Here is a 19317-nt window from a genome sequence, read left to right on the forward strand (position 1 = left end):
TGCCGATTTAATTCGGTCTCATTCAGTCTATTTTAGATTTTGGGTGGTGGTGTTTTTTTCTAGAAGAAATCTGTAGACTCAGGTGGTGTGGTTGGTGGTATACGTATGCACTGTCGTTAAACCCAAACGGGAACAATGGAGAAAGTGAGAGTGCTCGCCTGATGGCTCCCCGTGAAAGTGGGGGCTGCATGCACGCCGGTCACGTGACGCGGGGGGAATGCAAATTCCCGGAGAATCGATTGTTGTTGTGGAATGAGCAGCGTCTGGAATAACATGGCGCGCGCCGCGGAGCCCAGGTGCGCCTGACGACCCACATTCCAGGAACTGCAACTTTCCAACCCCCGCTTTTCGTTTCGTGTTGTTGTTGTTGTGGTACGTTGTTGGCACCTGTGGAATTTGCGTGACACCTGCGGCAGGTAGGACGCACCTGTGCGGAGTTGCAGGAGGATGAAGGTCCCCACCTGTGCGGCGTGTTGGATCTTGATGCTCACCTGTGTTGTGCAAGACGTCTCGGCAGCCATAAGTAAGTGTTCCTTACGATTAAACCAACACCTCTCGCTTTCTGAGATAAAGAAAAGTCCCCTTAACGCAAATGTGTGTCGTGCAGGCTGTGACTTTATGACCGACTGCATGATTTATCGTGTTTGATGTTAATAGAACGTTATCTAAGCGCGGCGTGCCTGTGACACAGCCCGCTCGTTTGGTCCCGTTTTGCCGGTGTAAGAATGAGCGGCCGCCTGATATGATACCAGATGGTGATGCAGGGTTTATGTACAAGCCGGTAAATCTGGTAATAGCGGAGGAGCCCGGGCTTTTTGGCTGAACGCCACGCGAGGGAGAAGAAGAAGAAAAAAACCTTGGACGCCCGACACAGTAGGAAAATTGATTACGATGAAGAAAGCCATTTAGCGAGACGCGGGTTTCATGTGCCTGTGCTCTCACTTCTGATAAAGGCACAGACAAAAGCCACAGTGGCGAGACAAAGCATCACGCCCGTAACAACAGCGAAGCCTCTACGAGTTCTCTAGTGGGTACAGGTAGACAAGTGGAGAGATCGTTAGAATTCAGGAATTGTCCTGAGGACATCGATAGCACGGCTGGACAAGGAAAACGGGGGAACGTGCTTTAGCTAACGATAGGTAGATATAGGTGGGGATTTCTAAATACTTCTCTCGAGTGGGTTATGTTTTTTTGCGATGGTTGTGTGGAATAGTGCTGCATCAGGGCGGGGCATACAGATAGGGTTTAGGATGGGGTGGGGGGCACTGATGGTACCGCTTGCCAATAAACCTGGCGCTGGGCGCCAATAAAGGGAGCTGCTAGTCTTCCTCGTTGCTCGTCCAAGCGGGCGACTGTTTGAGTATTCCGGCAGGGTGCTCGGGAGGAGTGCCGTGGCCGGTCACGTCCGACTCAGGGACGCGCAACAGGGGCGTGGTCACGCCGCGGGCCCTCACGGCCGGCAAACCCGCGGGAGGAGGCGAGGGAGCTGGCCTGGGTGCCGTCCTGTTTGTACACCAGGGCTCCAATGCTTGCTCCGTAATGCTGAGGTCACAATTCCCACACGGGGCCCGGCCGGGCAGCTTTTTGGAACGAAAAGTACAGTATAAAAGACAACAAAACACAGAGAAGTTTTTGATAACAACCATGGGCACTATTTTTTGTACATTCTTAATATGATCATGAAGCGTTAATTTTTCGTTCATACAAACAGCCCGGCTGGGCCCCGGTTTGGAAATGTGGCCTAAGCATAAAATAGTGTGTACGGGAGCCCTGTTATAGGAAAGGGATCTCGATCTAGTTTTAGCTCACTGGAGAGCTATACTCTACAGAGAAGACAGACGCTATGTGCAGTATTTACAGGTTACCAGTAATTGTACCGGGGAAATTAATTCCCCTAGGTCTTATTCTGACTAGCAAAATGAACAGTGGACCTCAGCTTAACGTCCCGTTCTAAGGACTGCGACTGTGAGGGTCACTAACCACTAGACTATGCACGCCACAGTAAATAGATGACACCTAGGCTATAGGGAACCAGGAATTATTAAGAATATTTAGTAGAATAGCTGTACTAACAAATAAATTGAAAAATTGTTTATTCATTTCAGCTTTACTACAGTAAGATTCCATTTGTGAATCCCAGTCCAAATTAAAACAACATAACATAAATTATGATAACCTAGACATAGTGGAGTCCACAAAAAGATTTGCTCAAAATAAATAGTAACTGCCAATAATAAGTTGTTACTAACAAAACAACAATAATGATAATGGCAATAGTAGCAATAATAATAAGCATACATGTTTAATGAATATATTGCCTACGTTACACGGCAGCAACAGCTAGCTAGTTTTGTTGGTTAAGGTAAAAACGGATTTTTCCGAAAACTGTACATTACAAGCAAGCAGAAATACATGAATTACATGGATGTCTGTTTTGATCATACTAATGCGGTAAAAGCACATAAACCACATAAATGGATAAACGCAAAACTATTAGGAGATGATACTCGTATCTATATACTTAGTATAATAGTCTTACACCGTATATATAGACGTGTGCTTCTGACGTAACGATTAGGAGTGGTGAAACGCAAATATCGTCTTCCTTACACCGAGCTATTCGTCTTCTACACCCCCCTGGTTCCCTAGTGACACACGGTAAAGAACTGCGGGCCATATGGTGCTCACTATACCCACCACTGGGACGTTCTTTATATGCATTACTTAGAATGTTTGTATACATTAAATCCTGCTGCAGCTAAGCGCCAAGCCTAATTAAGCACACGCAATGACTCCGTTGACAAAGTGAATTATGGAAGCTTCAGTCCTCGATACGACGTTTTAAAAAAAGTAGCAAAAGTAGAGTATAGCAAATTTTGATGAAGTTAGATTAGGCCACAGCAAGTAATTTTTATGAATGACATCAGCGCTCGCATTAATTTTCGCCTGATTTTGGAGAAAAAAACAAGTAATTTTGTTGCCTTCTGACAGTTGTTAACATGACGAAAATGGGCAAAGATGTCTTTTGCCATGCCGGAAGGTGGATGACAGATAACTATAAAGAGAGGAGACAATAAAAGGCTCTGATTTAATGTTTCGTTTCTTACTTTGATGCAGTGATATCTGATGCTGGCTGTGTATATGTGATGTTCCTACTGAATCAAAACCATTTGTACAATGATTGAGTCCAAATTTTAAATTGTAGGAATCTTGTTTTTTTTCGGCCCGACTTCTTTTTTTCGCCCGCTCGCATTAGATTTGGAATCTGCGGAGGATGTCATCCATAAAATTTACTTGCTGTAGCCTTATAAAACAGTTGTGGCGTGATATATGTTATTTTTCTTGCGTTTTTAGTAAAGCCTCTGGCCGACAAAGTGAATGAAGTGTTTCTTTCTTTCATTCAACACGAAGTTGAGTCGTTGTTTTTTTCTAGCGACAGCTGTCTAGGGATTATCTTTATGTATATTGAAGTTCGTCATGCGTTGATAATAGTTTTACCGTGCTGGGATTCGGCTGTGTGGATTAAGAGACTAGCTATACAATCATTTCCACTGGGATGCTTTTTTTATAGCCATTAAGGCCACAATGATTTAATTTTATGGATGACATCCTCTGAAGACCCCCAAACTAGTGCGCGCGGGCGAAAAAAATAAAAATCCGGCCAAAAATAAAAATGCTACAAAACCACAGGAATACAAACCTGGTATTGTGAATTTGGCGCATTACATAGCGACGTATACGACAGGCCGACACATGCTGGATTTTTGCGGAATATATGAATCGACACTGCTGTACGTATGTACTGAGTTCTTGAGTCTTGGAGCTTCGGTAGCCTGGCTGCCGTCAACCAGAGTTATCACCACCATGCACTACCCAGGCCTAAAGCCAGGCCAGAGCCTCGGAATACGTGATTTCTTTTTTTTTTTGAGATCGGGCGAAAATCAATGCGCGCGTGGATGTCATCCATAAAATTAAATCGGTGTGGCCTAATTAGGTTTTCATGAAGTTAACGCCAGCCATGCAGACAAAAACATGTCACAATTTCTATACAGATCGTGGCTCTGTAAAAATCATGACGTCTTTGTCATTATGAACTGTTACTCAAATGAGTCAATGCTGATAGATGCTAATGAAAATTACAAAAGGTATACAATAGCCTTTAATTAGTTAACAAATGGGCGCAATTGGTTGAATTATGCATGAAAACGTACTTGAAGGCATCCAGTGCAGTTTTTAAGGTTTGTGAATCCGATTTTTCAAAGCCAATATCCTGGTCATTCATCGACATACTAAGTTAAAACCATGGAGCAAAACTTTCCAAACCTCTGTCTCTGACGGAAAATGGTTACTGGGAGGGCACTGGGCAGATTTTTAGGGTACCTCCCAGAAAATAAAGGACTGCAGTTTTGAATGCCCAAAGTATGAAATGCCGATTTAAATGTGCTAATGTGAAGCAGTATGTGTCAATATCACAAAGATTGTCTTATTCAGAATATTTCCAGTTTTGCTGCCCTGAAATCACATTGGATGTCTTTAAGTCTTATATTTGACTGTTGTTCGGGAGTATGTCAGCGGTGTTCGGAGATTGTTCGGGGTTCAAGTTTGACTCAACTTTAAGTCACCTTTGATTCAAATTCATATACAAAGGTAGACGGGGCCTATATATAGTACGACTGCTCCCAAACTTCAGAAAACCTTGGTTGGTTGGTTGGTTGGTTGGTGGTTTTGAGTGTGCCACATGGATTTAAGTCTTGATACGGCGCAAAGCGGATGTGAGATATTGTAAATGTCAAGCCGTTCGACGAACATAAGTGTGGTTATGTCAATTTCTTCCCGAGGGACGCATGTCTTCACACCTTGACATGGTTTGCCTAGTTTGAACGTGTCTAAGCATCGTTGATTCACATATCTGTATCTGTACAGCCGGTATAACCACCCTACGGCGTAACGCACCAGCTTCGCAGGCACGCGGCGCGGCGGCAGCTGGCTACTTTACACCGAACGACTTGTTACACCTAACCCTTGAATATCTATCTAATGATGGTGCCTCTACAGTACTTGGTGACAGCAAGTTCCACTCTGCGATAGTTTTCGGAAAGAATGAATTTTTGAACACCTCAATCCTCGGTTGATAACTCTGGTACTTGAAGGCATGGCTATTTGTTGTTATATATTGAGCTAGAACGAGCAAGAGGGAACGTTCTTTCGAGACACAATACATATTTATCGTGACTGCATTTAACTCCGAGTTATCCATGTTTGCTTTGCTTCTCAAAGTACATTTTTCACGAGCCGTGGTGCCAGGTTTTGAATCGGCTGCCATGCTTACCATGACGTAACTGGCAATATTTAATTGAATCAAATGGCAACGAAAATTTAGGAAAAAAAACACGGAAGAATAATTTGCAAGAATCGATGTTCCCTAACATCAGAAGAGTGTATTTGCTGTCCAAATGCTCATTGAGTAATTATAATGTCTGGCACGTTTGACTATTGTTCGGGTTATGTTGTATTTCAATGTCGTCTTTAACGATTTAGCTCTCGTAGTATTCCCAAACGTACAATACAGTAAAGAGAGTCGGGTAAGGCACACCCGCCTTCACAAAAACTCATTATAACAGAGTTTTTACAATTGATCAATGAACAACGGAGATCTTTATGCCGTCAGCCACTTTATCACAAATGACTTTTGTGTAATACCGTCTTCTGTTAATGCGGTCGTCTTATACCGGATGGTTCAAGCCGGATACGCGTTGCATCCCATAATAGTCGTCTGACCAACTGTAGCTCTCTCATCAAGCGGAGACGACGGTGTTTTGCCCATCAACCAATCAGCATGTAGCCACTTTCGTGTAGAACATTCAGGGGCCTGTTTCAGAAGTGTGAGTCCTTTCCAGTCGAAATCAGATGAACATAAAACTATACGTAACAAACAGTAATATCAAAACGGAAAAATACTACTATAAAGTTACTTTTACTAGCCCATTACTTCAAATATTCAATACCATGGACAGGACCCAAGAGAAGCTATATACTGTGCTCAATACATTCAGTACCAAGGACAGAACCACACAAAGCCGATTTTACTACTACTACTACTACTACTACTACTACTACTACTACTACTACAACTACTACTACTACTACTGCTGCTGCTGCTACTACTACTACTACTACTACTACTACTAGTACTACTATTGCTACTACTACTACTTCTACTACTACCACTACTACTACTACTACTTTTACTACTACTATTGCAACTTCTACAGCTACTACTACTAATACTGCTTTCACTACTACTTTTTACTACTACTACTACTACTACTACTACTACTACTACTACTACTACTACTACTACTTTACCACTACTACTAATACCAATGCTACTACTACTGCCACTGCTACTTCAATTACTACTACTCCTATTACTAGGTTTACTGCCTCTACTTCTACTACGTTTACTGCTAATAATGTTCCTACTACGACTACTACTACTCCACCACAGACACAGAAACGAACGTTCCCGATTTCAAAATTAAACGACACCTCGGAGAAATGAAGCGTCGCCACAATGCAAAGTGCCTGGTTGAGAGATAAGAAGGAGTAATGTACTGTAAAGGGGATGAATCTTTAATCATGTATTTATAACGCGAAACGGCGAGGCGTGTGTACATTAGTCTTACCGCCTGTGTGTGGGTTCCGCATTATTTAGCATAGCCGATTAGAGATGGGTGTTTGTTCTGCTAGAAGTTAAAGGCATCCAATGCGATTTCAGAGCAGCAAAACTGGAATACTCTGAATAAGGCAATTATTATGATATTGACACATGCTGCTTCAAATTAGCACATTTCAAACAGTATTTCATACCTAAGGCATTTAAAACTGCACAAACAAGCCCCCTTTATTTTCTGGGTGGTACCCGAAACATCAGCCCAGGACCATTCCAGTAACCGTTTTCTGTCATAATTTTGGGTATTTTTGGCTCAATGAGGGTCAATATACATCAGGATAGTGTGGTTTCAACTCAGTATGTAGATGAGTTACTAGAATATTGGCTTTAAAAATAGGGTTTCCAAGCCCTAAAAACAGCATTGAATGCCTTTGAACATGTGTCGATGTGACAGTACTCAGGGGTTGGGGTATTAAAGGCATCCGATGCAATTTTGCTAGCGGCAAAACAAAAAAAAATATTCTAGATAAGGAATTTCGTCTAATATTGCATTAACATTTATTATTTTGTCTTAGCACATTGTCATCATTCCATACGCACTTGAAGCCAAATATTTGTATATTTGGTACCACCAATAAATAACCAGCTACGAAGCAAGCAACCGTTAGCAAAATAACCTGTTTGCCTCACAGACATCGGTATGCAGTGAGATACAGTTTTCAATTTTTTTTACGAAGAATTTAGAAAATTGATAAAATCCAGTGTTTCATTAGCTAGATCTTAAAATTGCATTGGAAGCAGTAGTTTATGTACATATATACGTACAGTGAAATATTGGGCGTCTGACCTTAAAATTGATGGGTGATTCTGCATGACTGTCTTTAAGGCAAAAATCCCGCATAAATCATTTATTTTATATTGAGCCACCAGTTCGTATTCATTATCATTTCCAGCGTTTCAACCACAGTCGACAAACTATCAAAGATAGGACTGTCAATGGCTGTGATGTGTTTCAATAATGTCTGTATTGCCTAGTTGACTGTTGTGTCGCAGATACTGAATTCACGGTGACAAGCGTATATAAGACGAGTCGCTCAGTCATGCATGTACTGGGAACCCTGGAGAGACTTGTCGATGAAGGTTAGAGACATCCAGGTAATGAGATACACAAGGAAATTGTTACTCAAGCAACTAGATATATTTTGAAAATTACCAGTTTCAAGTAGCATCCACAACTGTTCTTCAGTGATTTAAGCCCCTATCACACATCCAGAACCTTCCTCCGACCACCAACCAACCAAGGCCACGCGTACTTTTCCATACAAATCTAATCGAATAAGAGTTAAGTTTGAGTAAAATCTACATGCAAATCACGACAATTAATTTACAGTTTTTGATACATACCTCTTCATCTACACTGACGTAAAGTATTGGGTTTGGATGGAAACGCCTCACAGTTTTCAAAACCTATCCAGTGACTTGAGTAACAATTTCCCACAGGGAAGTGCTTTTCGTTCCGCTAGAATTGATTCCGTCGGCGGAGCTAGCGCTCTGCCCTGTTTAATATTGTTCACTTCATCGGTATGTATCGATCCCCCTGGGGCTGAAACGGGGGGAAACGTTCACTAGATCCGCTTCCTGTAATTGCAAATGTGGTCTCGCAACGGTGTTATTTAAATCTGGCAGTGGTCTCGCAACGATGTTTACCCTATAAAGTACAGTCGAGGGGCCACTGCTCTAGAACACGCTTATTTTATTAAACAGCAAAAACGACGCAATGCGCCTCTTCCGTGAAACTACCCTCTCCTTTAATACTCAGAAAGTTGGTTCACCGCAGGTCCATGAAAAAACTTGGCATGCTTAATAAAACAAGCCTTGGTACGTCCAACAATGGTCAAAATATTTAAATCAAACAAAAATTGGTGTTAATTGTGTAACACTTTAAGAAATTGTCCACTAAAAATTGCACATTTTGATGTATAATATGTATAGCACTGCGCGGGTTTAGAATATCGTTTTGAGTAAATCTCGTTCAAACGAGCTTGACGGGGTATAGGAATGATATTGAGACGTCGTATTTTAACAGCAAGGCACTATAATGATAATTCTTGTTATGTGTTTGTGTCGCTTCATACTGTAAGTATAAAATAACTTGAGTGTAACGTTACGTCAAATTGCAATTGTACTTCGTCTGATGGTAACAAGGAGAAGACCCTAATAAGAGTTTGGGAAAATGTTTTAAACACATTAATATGTACGTATATATCTCTGGTTGACTGGGAGGTACCAGTTTCGTCAATAAGGATCTTCACGTATTGGTCTATCGACTTGGTAATTTTACACGGTGATCGTCTGCTTTGATGCACAACCAGAAATGGTTTTATTGGCTCCTCAACAATGGGAATATCCTTGACCCCGGAGATATACCATTTGTTACCATTTTTTTCTACCTCTGGGGAAGGAGATATTGTTCTGGGGGAAGGTAGTGTTTTCGGTCCTGTTTGTGTGTTCGCAGCTATAACTCATGTTGTGTTTGACAGAATTCTTTTATTTTCTGTATATGATTAGTTATTTGGGCCCAGATGATGCTATTTATTTTTTTTAATGTTTCTTCATTTTTAGGTATTGAAAATTAAAGAAAAATCAAAATAATTCGACACACCCGTGCTGTATTTGGTGTGGTATCATCGATCAATAGCTGTTGTCCACTGTAGGAGTTAAGCAATGTGGGACTTATGGGTTATACCAAACTACTGTTAGGAAGGGGAGTTAAGTTATCTTGTATTTTGCTTCATAATTGTGATATCAGCCGTCGTGGAAGGCAACTTTGTTAATTTGATGTCTAAATTGTCAAAAGTTGTTGTGAATATCATACATTAAAAATTAAACATCCCGAAGGTTTCAAATCTCAGATTTCTTTGTTTTTTCGCCGATGGAATTTTAATTGTGTCAAGCAAAAGACCCATGCGACAGTGTGTTGTCATAAAAAAACTGTCACACCGCTGCGGCGTTTAAAACCCCGTACACAAATTACAGGGACGCTCTGGGAGAATATCAGTAATTACGGGATCAAATTATAAAACACTTCGGGGCATCCCCAGCCTACCAACTGTGCGAAATCAGTTAGAACTTATTTCCAGACACGCCCTGCTGCGCTCCATGTATAATCATGGCTTCTTTGCGATCAATATGTCTGCAATAAAGCAGCAAAGTGTTAAAATACGGCTCATGTTTTAAAATTTAGGACACTAGGATCGCTAGAAAATGATAGTTATTTAGAAGTTTGGTTCTTCTTTACTGGTGTATTCCAATAAAAATATATCCACCGGGATAGCATTGGGATAAAATGGTGATACCAATCGCTAGAAAATTATTTGTTCTTTTTTTGTACAAACTTTAAACTACCATGTGGCTGCCACACCACAAAAATATCCATCACCCTACAAAGTGTAGGAAAAACAGTGATACCAATCGCTAGAAAACGATAATTGTAAGTGTGATTATTCTTTGCCTGTGCGTTCATTTGTGTGCAAACTACCCTCCGGCTGTCAAACCACCAAAACGTTTCATCATCCTACAAAGTTTAGGGAGAAAAACATGATACCAATCGCTAGAAAACGATAATTGTGTGATTATTTCTACTGCCTTGTTCTTTTGTGAGCAAACTACCCAGCGGCTGCTTCGAATTCACAACTAAAACATCCATCACCCCACAAAGTTAGAAAACCGTGATACCTGAAAACGATAATTGTGTGATTATTTTTTGCCGTAACGTTCGCTTGTGTGCAAACTACCCTGCGGCTGTGACACCCATAAACATCCATCACCCCACACCCTATCCAAGCACGCACACACAGGGCCGCCGGTCGCACAGTCCCCTTGGTAACGCGCGCCGTGGAAAATTCATCTGCAGCACGAATCACCAGTAGATTTCCCGTGAGAGGGACCACTAGATCACCGTTTGGGGTATCAGTTCGGCTGATAAGAGACGTGTCCTAAAGCAAGGTGTGCGGGGAAGGGGCATGAGGAGCAAGATTGCTACGATCTTCTCGTCTTCAGTGCAGGCTTTTGGTACCTTTAGGCAGTCGTGATGGAGAAGTGTGCGGTGCATCTGGGGACTCTCTGAGCACTAGAGATAAGTATTTCTGGGACCGTGAATGGTAGTTAATGGAGAGATGCAAATTTGTCGGGATTCGTGCAGTAAGGCTAATGGGAAAACACGACCTGTCTGGGGACCGTCCGCTGATGATACCGGGGATGGCAGAAACCGTCTTCTCCGGGGACCTTCCGCTAAACATCACGGGGGATGGCAGAAACCTTGGAAAAATGCGTTGTTAGCTTGTCCTAGCGGTTGAATTACACAAATAAACTTTTAACAACTGCAGTACGGCGGATAATCGATAGCGAACTGTTGCCCAAGGGGAACGTGCGTTTGATCAGATAACAACTGAAGGATTTACGCCAGGATTACTGTGAATATCGCCCGACGTTAATGACCTATCCTTGTCAATAGGTGACTTGTGGCCCCCGGCTTTGCAGTGGTTGGGTGTCCGATACATTACCATAGGAATGAAAACCAAGCAGATGTCAGGAGGGAAAGACTAGCCGAATGTCGTGGAATGAAACAAAAAGTGACGAAAATAGCCTTATTGCAATTAACCGCTAATAAATTATCAAGAATATCCCTTCCCCTTTAGAAAGACATTATAATTATGCATATAATACCGTCTTATTAGCATTAGTCCCATTCACGTCACGAAGCTGACCAATTGTTTGAGTCACACACCGTCATTAAACCCACGCCACCCAACCAGCCGTTCCCATCTTGGCCCCCAGACAACTTTTTGAAGAGCATTTCTTGTTGCCATGGAATAACCTTTACAGCTGATGGTAGATATTATCCACACAGAGGCTTCACCTAGCGTCGTGCTGGTTGATATCTAAAGTAAAATCGTAAGTGGTCACACTTCCGTAGGGGTGTTGGGTCTACAGTTATCTAGAGAAGACCATGGGTCAGGATGATTTATGATTTATGATTTATGATTTATGATTTATGATTTATGATTTATGATTTATGATTTATGATTTATGATTTATGATTTATGATTTATGATTTATGATTTATGATTTATGATTTATGATTTATGATTTATGATTTATGATTTATGATTTATGATTTATGATTTTGCTTCTCGGCTATATATCTATGGTTTGAATTCAAAGTTTTCATCACCTGTGTACCGTTAATGGTAGTGTTCTGGTTTAGTGTAATGCAGTAAATGTACATTTACAGGCAAAATGATGAGTTGCGTCAATATAAATGTACAGCCATCAATTCTATCTACGTTGTTAAAGGTAGGTTTAGTTGACGACGCTGACTTCATTTTAAATCGTCTATGTTTAAGATCAGTGTTATAATTTTGGCATAACTTATAGCACATTGCGTTAAGGGTATGAATTAGTTATAAGATTTGAAAATGTAGCCTAGCGTGCATGGCGTCTTTCCAAGTTTGCGTTAGGGAGATGAAATTTGATACGTGATAAGTTTGATACGGTTTTATCATACCGTAATATCCAAACTTGGAAGGTTAAATCAGAGGTCACAGTTGTTGTAAGTTGCGTAAAGTTGATTTCATGGCCAAGAGTTTCAAAGTACAGTTTTATAGCATTAAGTCCGCAGTCATAACTTTTCCTCCAAGCCATGTACCATAGAGATCAAGGCCAGGAACGACTTTTATCTCAACACAATTGCCCCATGCACGTCGGGAATCAACTACACAAAGCCAGCTTCGCGCCAAAGAGGAACTACCCAGGGGATTGCCTGATACGGTGTAGGGTTTTTTTTTCCCTACCCATCGACCGCATCAGAATGCAGAGTTCGTCTTCTACGACACGCACTTGGCTGCTCTCCCTGCCGGTCCATCACTGCTGCGAAATTTCCAGCCATTATTTCCCATCGATTCCATTTCCTGAGCCTGAGATATTGGACAGCACTCCGCCGTGCCCCTTTTGTTAAAATTGGCTATAAAAACAAGGCCGCTGTCAGGGTTTATGGCTGGGCATTAATTGCAGGCGGCAGGATCGGCGGCAGCCAGGCAACAGCAAGGCAGTTTATATTTCACAGCATATTTCAGGCCAGAAACAGCAAGAGAGTTATTTCACCACATATTTCAGACCAGGAACAGCAAGGCAGTTTATATTTCACAGTGTATTTTAGGTCAGGAACAGCAAGGCGGTTTACATTTCACAGCATATTTTAGGTGAGGAACAGCAAGGCAGCTTATATTCCACAGCCTATTTCAGGCCAGGAACAGCAAGGCAGTTTATATTTCACAGCATATTTCAGGACAGGAACAACAAGAGAGTTTATATTTCACAGCATAGGCCAAGGACAGCGGCAGAGTTTGTATTTCATAGCTTATTTCAGGCCAGGTATATGTTTCACAGTATATTGCAGGCCAGGAACATCGAAGCACTTCATACTTCACAACATATTTCAGATCAGGAAGTTGAACAGGAACAGCGAGGAAGTTTATACTTCACAGCATTAGGAACAGTTTATAGCAGGAGCAGTTTATGCTTCATAACATCAGGAACAACAAGGAAGCTTATACTTCACAGCATATTTCCAGGCCAGAAACAGCGAGGCAGTGTACGTTTCACATCACATTTCATGACAGGAACAGCAAGGTAGTTTACATTTCACAGCATATTTCAGGTCAAGAACAGCAAAGCAGTTTATATTTTGCTACTCATAATGTATGGGGTGAGTTCGACTATGTTCCTGAGGCCATATTCGGCTATGTGTGACAGGGGCTCAACGCATGATCTATGAAACATATGACGCGTTCCAAGAACTGAACCCGGAACTAGCTGCCAATGATGAGAAATATAATAACATATTAATTTCTCCATAATGGCACGTTGCCATAAATTTTCAGTAAATTTGCCGGTATTTGATACATTTCCAATGATCGTAGATAACAACCTGGCTATTCATTAGGTACATAGACAGCTGGTATATTTACTTTCATTATTGAGACTATAATTATGGTATTAAACAGGATATTAGGACTTGTCATCTTTTTCTCGATAAACAGCTGTGCATGTATAAACTCGTCTTTAGTCATGTCGTTATTTTGTACTTTTGTCTAGATACATGCTTATTGTCACTCTGCCTTTGGGAATTAACGCATTAATAAACAATATTTGAATAGCCCAGTTAAAGAACACAAGTATAGACGAATTAGGCACTTATCATCAATTTGTGTTCAAGGTAGTCTTGTGATTAGGGTTGTTCAACAGAATCTGAAGTTCTGGATTCGAATCCCTGGCTGGCCCTAGTGATGGGATCTTGGGAAAGCCCCTTAAGACATATTTCCTCACTCGACTAAGGTGAAGAAGAGAACCAAGCTTCGGTTAGGGACGTCCTCTCGGATGGGATGTAAAGCCGGAGGTCCGTTAAAAAGCCCACCACACTTATTGAAAAAGAGCAGGGGTCCTTCACGCAACAAACCTTACAGGTCGCAGCTTGTTCTTACTGTTAAAAACTGGTGTGTTACGTACGTCCAAAGAACGTCATTTACGTCCATCGATCATCAATTTACACTAGCCTTTTAACAATTTTTACGCCTGTCATTGAAGTCCCCCGTGGTTCAATATTATCGACCTAACGTTGGTCACATTTGGTTTGGTGTTTTGAGTGGGCAGGGAATTTTACTACCGTGATCTTCATTTGTTGGTTGATCGCTTTGTAGAATAAACCAGCCTCAAATGTAGATTATACAAACTCTAATTGGTAGTTGATAGCCCAACCTACTAGAGCTAATTACTTAAAGCAACACAAAAGGCTGGGTTAGTGCCACAAAAGTAAACCTTCCAATACGTATCATGTGCAAAAAGTATTGAAACAACGTTAACATACTTGATATTTGAAAACGTTATATCAAAATATTTCCCTAAAGCTATCATAGAGCGGAATTTGCTACCACCAAGTCCAGTTGGAGCATCACCACTTGCACTAGATAGCTTCAAACATTGTTTACAGTTACATTTGCAAAGATTATGTTATTTTGCTTCATTTTCAGTGTCAAGAATTGAGTAATTTCAGTACACGGAAACAGTACAGATTTGCTACCATTCAGAGCATTCAAATCACTGCTATTGATTCTTGAAACTCTCTCAAAACATTAGTGTATTGATTATAATGTGCTTCATCCCAACAATAACTTTTGGTATTTCTACCGCACAAATCGCTAAATTGATGCACTGTACGGTTGCCTCTGACTTAGTCTGATAGAATCTGCCGGTTCGTTATTTCTGACTGATTTGATTAAGATTACATTACATTCCCCTACTCATCAATCTGCTCCAGCCTATGGGCCGATGGTTTTTCATTGATTAGTTTAATTGGCGTTGAGGAATGATGATGCAGCCGGAACGTACCGGAAAATGAAACAGACAAGAACCGGATTTTTAGGCCCCATTCCCACTAGATTGATTCGCTTTGATCTGCTTCGAGCCGGATCGAGCCGGATTGGAGCCGGATCGAGCCAGACCGAAGCCGGATCAAAGCGAATTAATTCGGCTCGATCCGGACAATTTTATCTTAGTAGGAATGAAGAGAGTCACCGTTGAGTCAGAATTCTAGCCGTCGCAGACGATGTCTATTGCAGCACAACATTTGAAAACGCGATTTCATCCTTAAATCATAAAATTAATGCGCAAAAACGACCTTAAAGTGATGTTCTGCAAAAGTGCTTTGCACAATACATTACGGGATTTGTGCAGTGCAGTACGCTTTGCCGACTTGATAAAAACCAAACGACACTTTATTTATACATGTGATTTATCAGATCTATTCTGTACCCGCTAGATAGTTTGTTTTAAGTTGTAATAGGCAGTTGAAATGCCATATAAATGTATATCCCTTCAGGCGCACAGTGTATTAGACAGTAAGAGTTAGTACGGAGCTTACAGTGTAGTACAGATAACAGTGACAGCGTCTCCATAAAAATTGAATATATCGTCGTCTTTTCGTAATCGATGTCGATGAGGATGGTAAATCGTATTTTTATTTTTGCGACGTGATGGCGTTCAATAGATATGGTAAGCCAGCAATGTTTCTTGCCGGCAATAGAGCATTATATACCAAACCCAAGGGGCTATATCTGATGTATGTTACGTTACGTGGCGGTGTGCCATACACTAGGCCCAATTCAACTTTTGTTCAGTTTCGTAAACAATTTTATTATGTTGGTGAATGATTGAATAGCAAATCCATTTATCTGCAACTACTTCGTAAACAAGATCCGGCCTTCCGATAACCGTCTGTCATCTTTGCATTGCTCTGATGAAGATGGCAGAAGCGCTCATCGAAACGTAGATCTAGAAGGCAATAACCCTTACTGTGTACAAATAGGTAAATATATCAAAGAATGTTTAGACCTTAGAACAAGTAGTATTAGTTGACCCACCTATTGTTCTGTACGTAGGATATTTTCGTTGTACCCATGTATATTTGTTTGTATATCTACATGTCTTTGACCTTCCAAAAGTCGCTGTACTTTTTGTTGTGTCAATAAAGTTCTTCGATCTAGAAAAACTTTATAAATAAGGATTAGGAGACCTCAGATCTCCATGAAATATTTAGATCTTGTGTGAAGGTGACTGCGTCCTCTTATCATGGTGACTACAAGTCCTTCCGTCGTGCAAAGAAGCAACACCAGCTGTCAAGGAGGTCTTGTCTTGAAAAAACAGAGACACCAAAAACAATCCCCCTCCCCCCGTGATACCCCTTGCGGGGTTGTTGGAGGGCAGCAAAGAAGAAGAAGAATACCTTCTTTTTTTCATAGAGACAAAAAAGAACTTGCCCACTAGGCAGGGTCGTCATCATCATCATAGCGTTCAACCCGAGTTCATAGTCAAAATGCCAAACAAGGCATCGAACAAATTAGCCAAACTTTTGCATAAAAACGAGAGGCCCAAACTTTCCAAAATATCGTACAGTGGGACAGATCCACCTTTATTGCGGATGGCCCCACGTATAAGTTCATAGGACGTTACTTGCATGCCCCCATGCCTTGGATAAACCTCATAGAGAATGATAGGAGTCTTTTTTTGCACTCATCCACCTAAAAGTGATCTTAGTAAACAAAGGGATGGCCAAGAAGCGACCCGACCGTACACCTCCTTAACTAATGTCTTACCCGTGGTAACTTGTTCACCATTATTACTGGCTACTTTACCTCACAGAGAACAGTTCTGTCGTTCCTGATCCGAGGGATTTCTCCTGGCTTTCCAGTCGCGGTTTCGGTCGTAAGAACTTGCAGAAGAAACATCTTTTAACCATGTCGCCTCAAGGACAGGCTTTGTTGTTTTGGATTCCCTCAGCGCTTTCATCGAGAAGCTGATTCTATCAGGGAGAGTGCGGGCTATCAGCTGCGTGAAGAGTCGTCTGTCATTAGTCGGCTTTTTAGCGGCAAGGACTCACATCACCTGCCTACTTTACCAGGGGGCCGTCTGTGAAGTTCAAAACTTGCAGTAGGAATGTAAAAAAAGTGGAAAAGGTAACATTTGCAAACAAATACATTATGTTTGCCTACAGATGGTCCAGCCTAACAACGTAAACCTCTGTTTAGTCTTACTCAAGCATATTTTCATACAAATGATGATCAGCCCCTCCAACTTGCTACATAATGTAATCTGACATCTGACGGGCTGTCTGCTACATTCCCGGTTACAATGGTGAAAGCAGTCTGTTCCAGGCCATTGACCTCATGTGTTTGGAGAGGAGGCTAGGCTTTGCTGGTTCACTGTATACTGAAACTAGGTGTTACTGGTTCACTGTGCACTGAAGCTAGGTGTTACTGGTTCACTGTGCACTGGAGCTAGGTGTTACTGGTTCACTGTGCACTGAAGCTAGGTGTTACTGGTTCACTGTGTGCTGAAGCTAGGTGTTACTGGTTCACCGTACACTGAAGCTAGGTGTTACTGGTTCACTGTGCACTGAAGCTAGGTGTTACTGGTTCACTGTGTACTGAAGCTAGGTGTTACTGGTTCACTGTGCACTGAAGCTAGGTGTTCACTAGTGGGTCACTCTAATTGTGACATACATAGCTATTCTTGCAACCGTATTGGGATATGAGGGTTTAAATGTATATATACAATATAGCATATCGCTGTCCATGACTGAAGTGGATTTTTATGATCCATATAAATTTCTCAATCCAACGATTAATTTTCGTGTCCTCTCGGTCTTTTACAGTTATCTATTTTGCCTGTTATTGAATTTGTAGACTTTGGTACCCTCGTCAAGTTAAATGTATTTGTAGCCGCCTTGTCCGTACAGAGATTTTATACCCCCCATATGTCACTGATGAACCTAAGTCAATAAGAGAGTTATCATTAAAATAAATTCCACCGTTATCACCATGATTGATTTCCCAAAAGGCATATCATATTTGAGATTGTCCCCAAAGAGATTTGATGCGATCACTTGAAAAATCATTAGGATGATTAAACGGATGCGGCAGTTTCCATGTAATCTTTGATGAGCGTTTGGTTGGAGAGATAAAAGGTATTAAAGCTTCACTTGGGGACAGGGTTTTGGTGATTTAGTATCTCTAGAGTCTCATCATGACATTGTTATATTACGGTGGTTTTGTTAGTTGGCTTAGACCAACGTCAGTACACGTACACAGATAACAATAACTTTATTGCACAACGATTATATTGTACAGGGTACAATATCTTCTAGTACATATTAACTACACTTTCATAAGGCTAACCTAGCTAATACAAGAGTGGGTGTCTGGTATGGGATAGGTATGAACGTTTACAATCATTGGAGGAATTTCTAATATCCATACAGTCTTTGTTATATATCCTTATGTATTCCATGCAGGGGTTGTCACAAGTCATTATGTATTTAGATCAGTTTTTCAAGCTCATTGAGGTAAATGCTGGAATAGGAGCTTATAGTCTAGTGTATAGTGCATTGCGTATATCAGTATATTTATGACATACGTACAATCTTATATGTATGCTAAAATACTATCTCGGTAACTAAGGTTATCTTGCAATGGTTACATTTTGTGAACATTTACACATAATTCAGCTTTGCCTGCCAGGTGGCAACTGTGTTTTTGCGATATTGCATTAATTTTGAAATAAACCATTATCGTAATCATGTAAACTCTGATGGCACTAGAAGTTAAGTAAAATACTATTTTGCTGATGGATGGGAGGTAAAGAGTAATATGTAATAACTATTGGACTGATGTCACCAATACGTCATGTAATAAAGGCCCCAAAAGGGAGCCCAATTTTTGTTCGTTTAATCAGTTACGAACAGTAGCCGACCAAGCTGAAGACCCGCCAACCACGGCCGACCTTGCTCCCGACCTACTCACAACCACGGTGGAGTTCGGCAGCGTTCGGGAGGCCATATTCGGCTATATGTGTGACGGGAGCTTTATACGATGACCAATCAATGTAAAACACTGGCATTTTAATGACGCCTCCCAATTTTACCCAGATACACCCATAAAATGCAGGGTTTTAGGGATTCGATAATGTGCCAAGCCTTATAAACGTGGAACATATCTCCTTTGATAACGTCCATTTACAGCGACTAGGCCTAC

The 19317-nt window shown here is 41.2% G+C and overlaps 1 protein-coding gene across 1 annotated transcript in view; it reads left to right on the forward strand.

Moving 5' to 3' along the window:
- The first annotated feature begins 257 nt into the window (after nt 1–257).
- LOC109464550 overlaps nt 258–19317 on the forward strand; it is a 60709-nt gene continuing 41649 nt past the window's right edge. The window contains exon 1 of the mRNA XM_019761553.1: nt 258–523. Coding sequence (XP_019617112.1) covers nt 448–523 — 76 coding nt within the window. The 5' untranslated portion in view covers nt 258–447. The remainder of the gene's footprint in view (nt 524–19317) is intronic.

This window comes from Branchiostoma belcheri, unplaced genomic scaffold (assembly GCF_001625305.1).
Source record: "Branchiostoma belcheri isolate BF01 breed outbred unplaced genomic scaffold, Haploidv18h27 scaffold14, whole genome shotgun sequence".
In the NCBI taxonomy this organism is placed as follows: domain Eukaryota; kingdom Metazoa; phylum Chordata; class Leptocardii; order Amphioxiformes; family Branchiostomatidae; genus Branchiostoma; species Branchiostoma belcheri.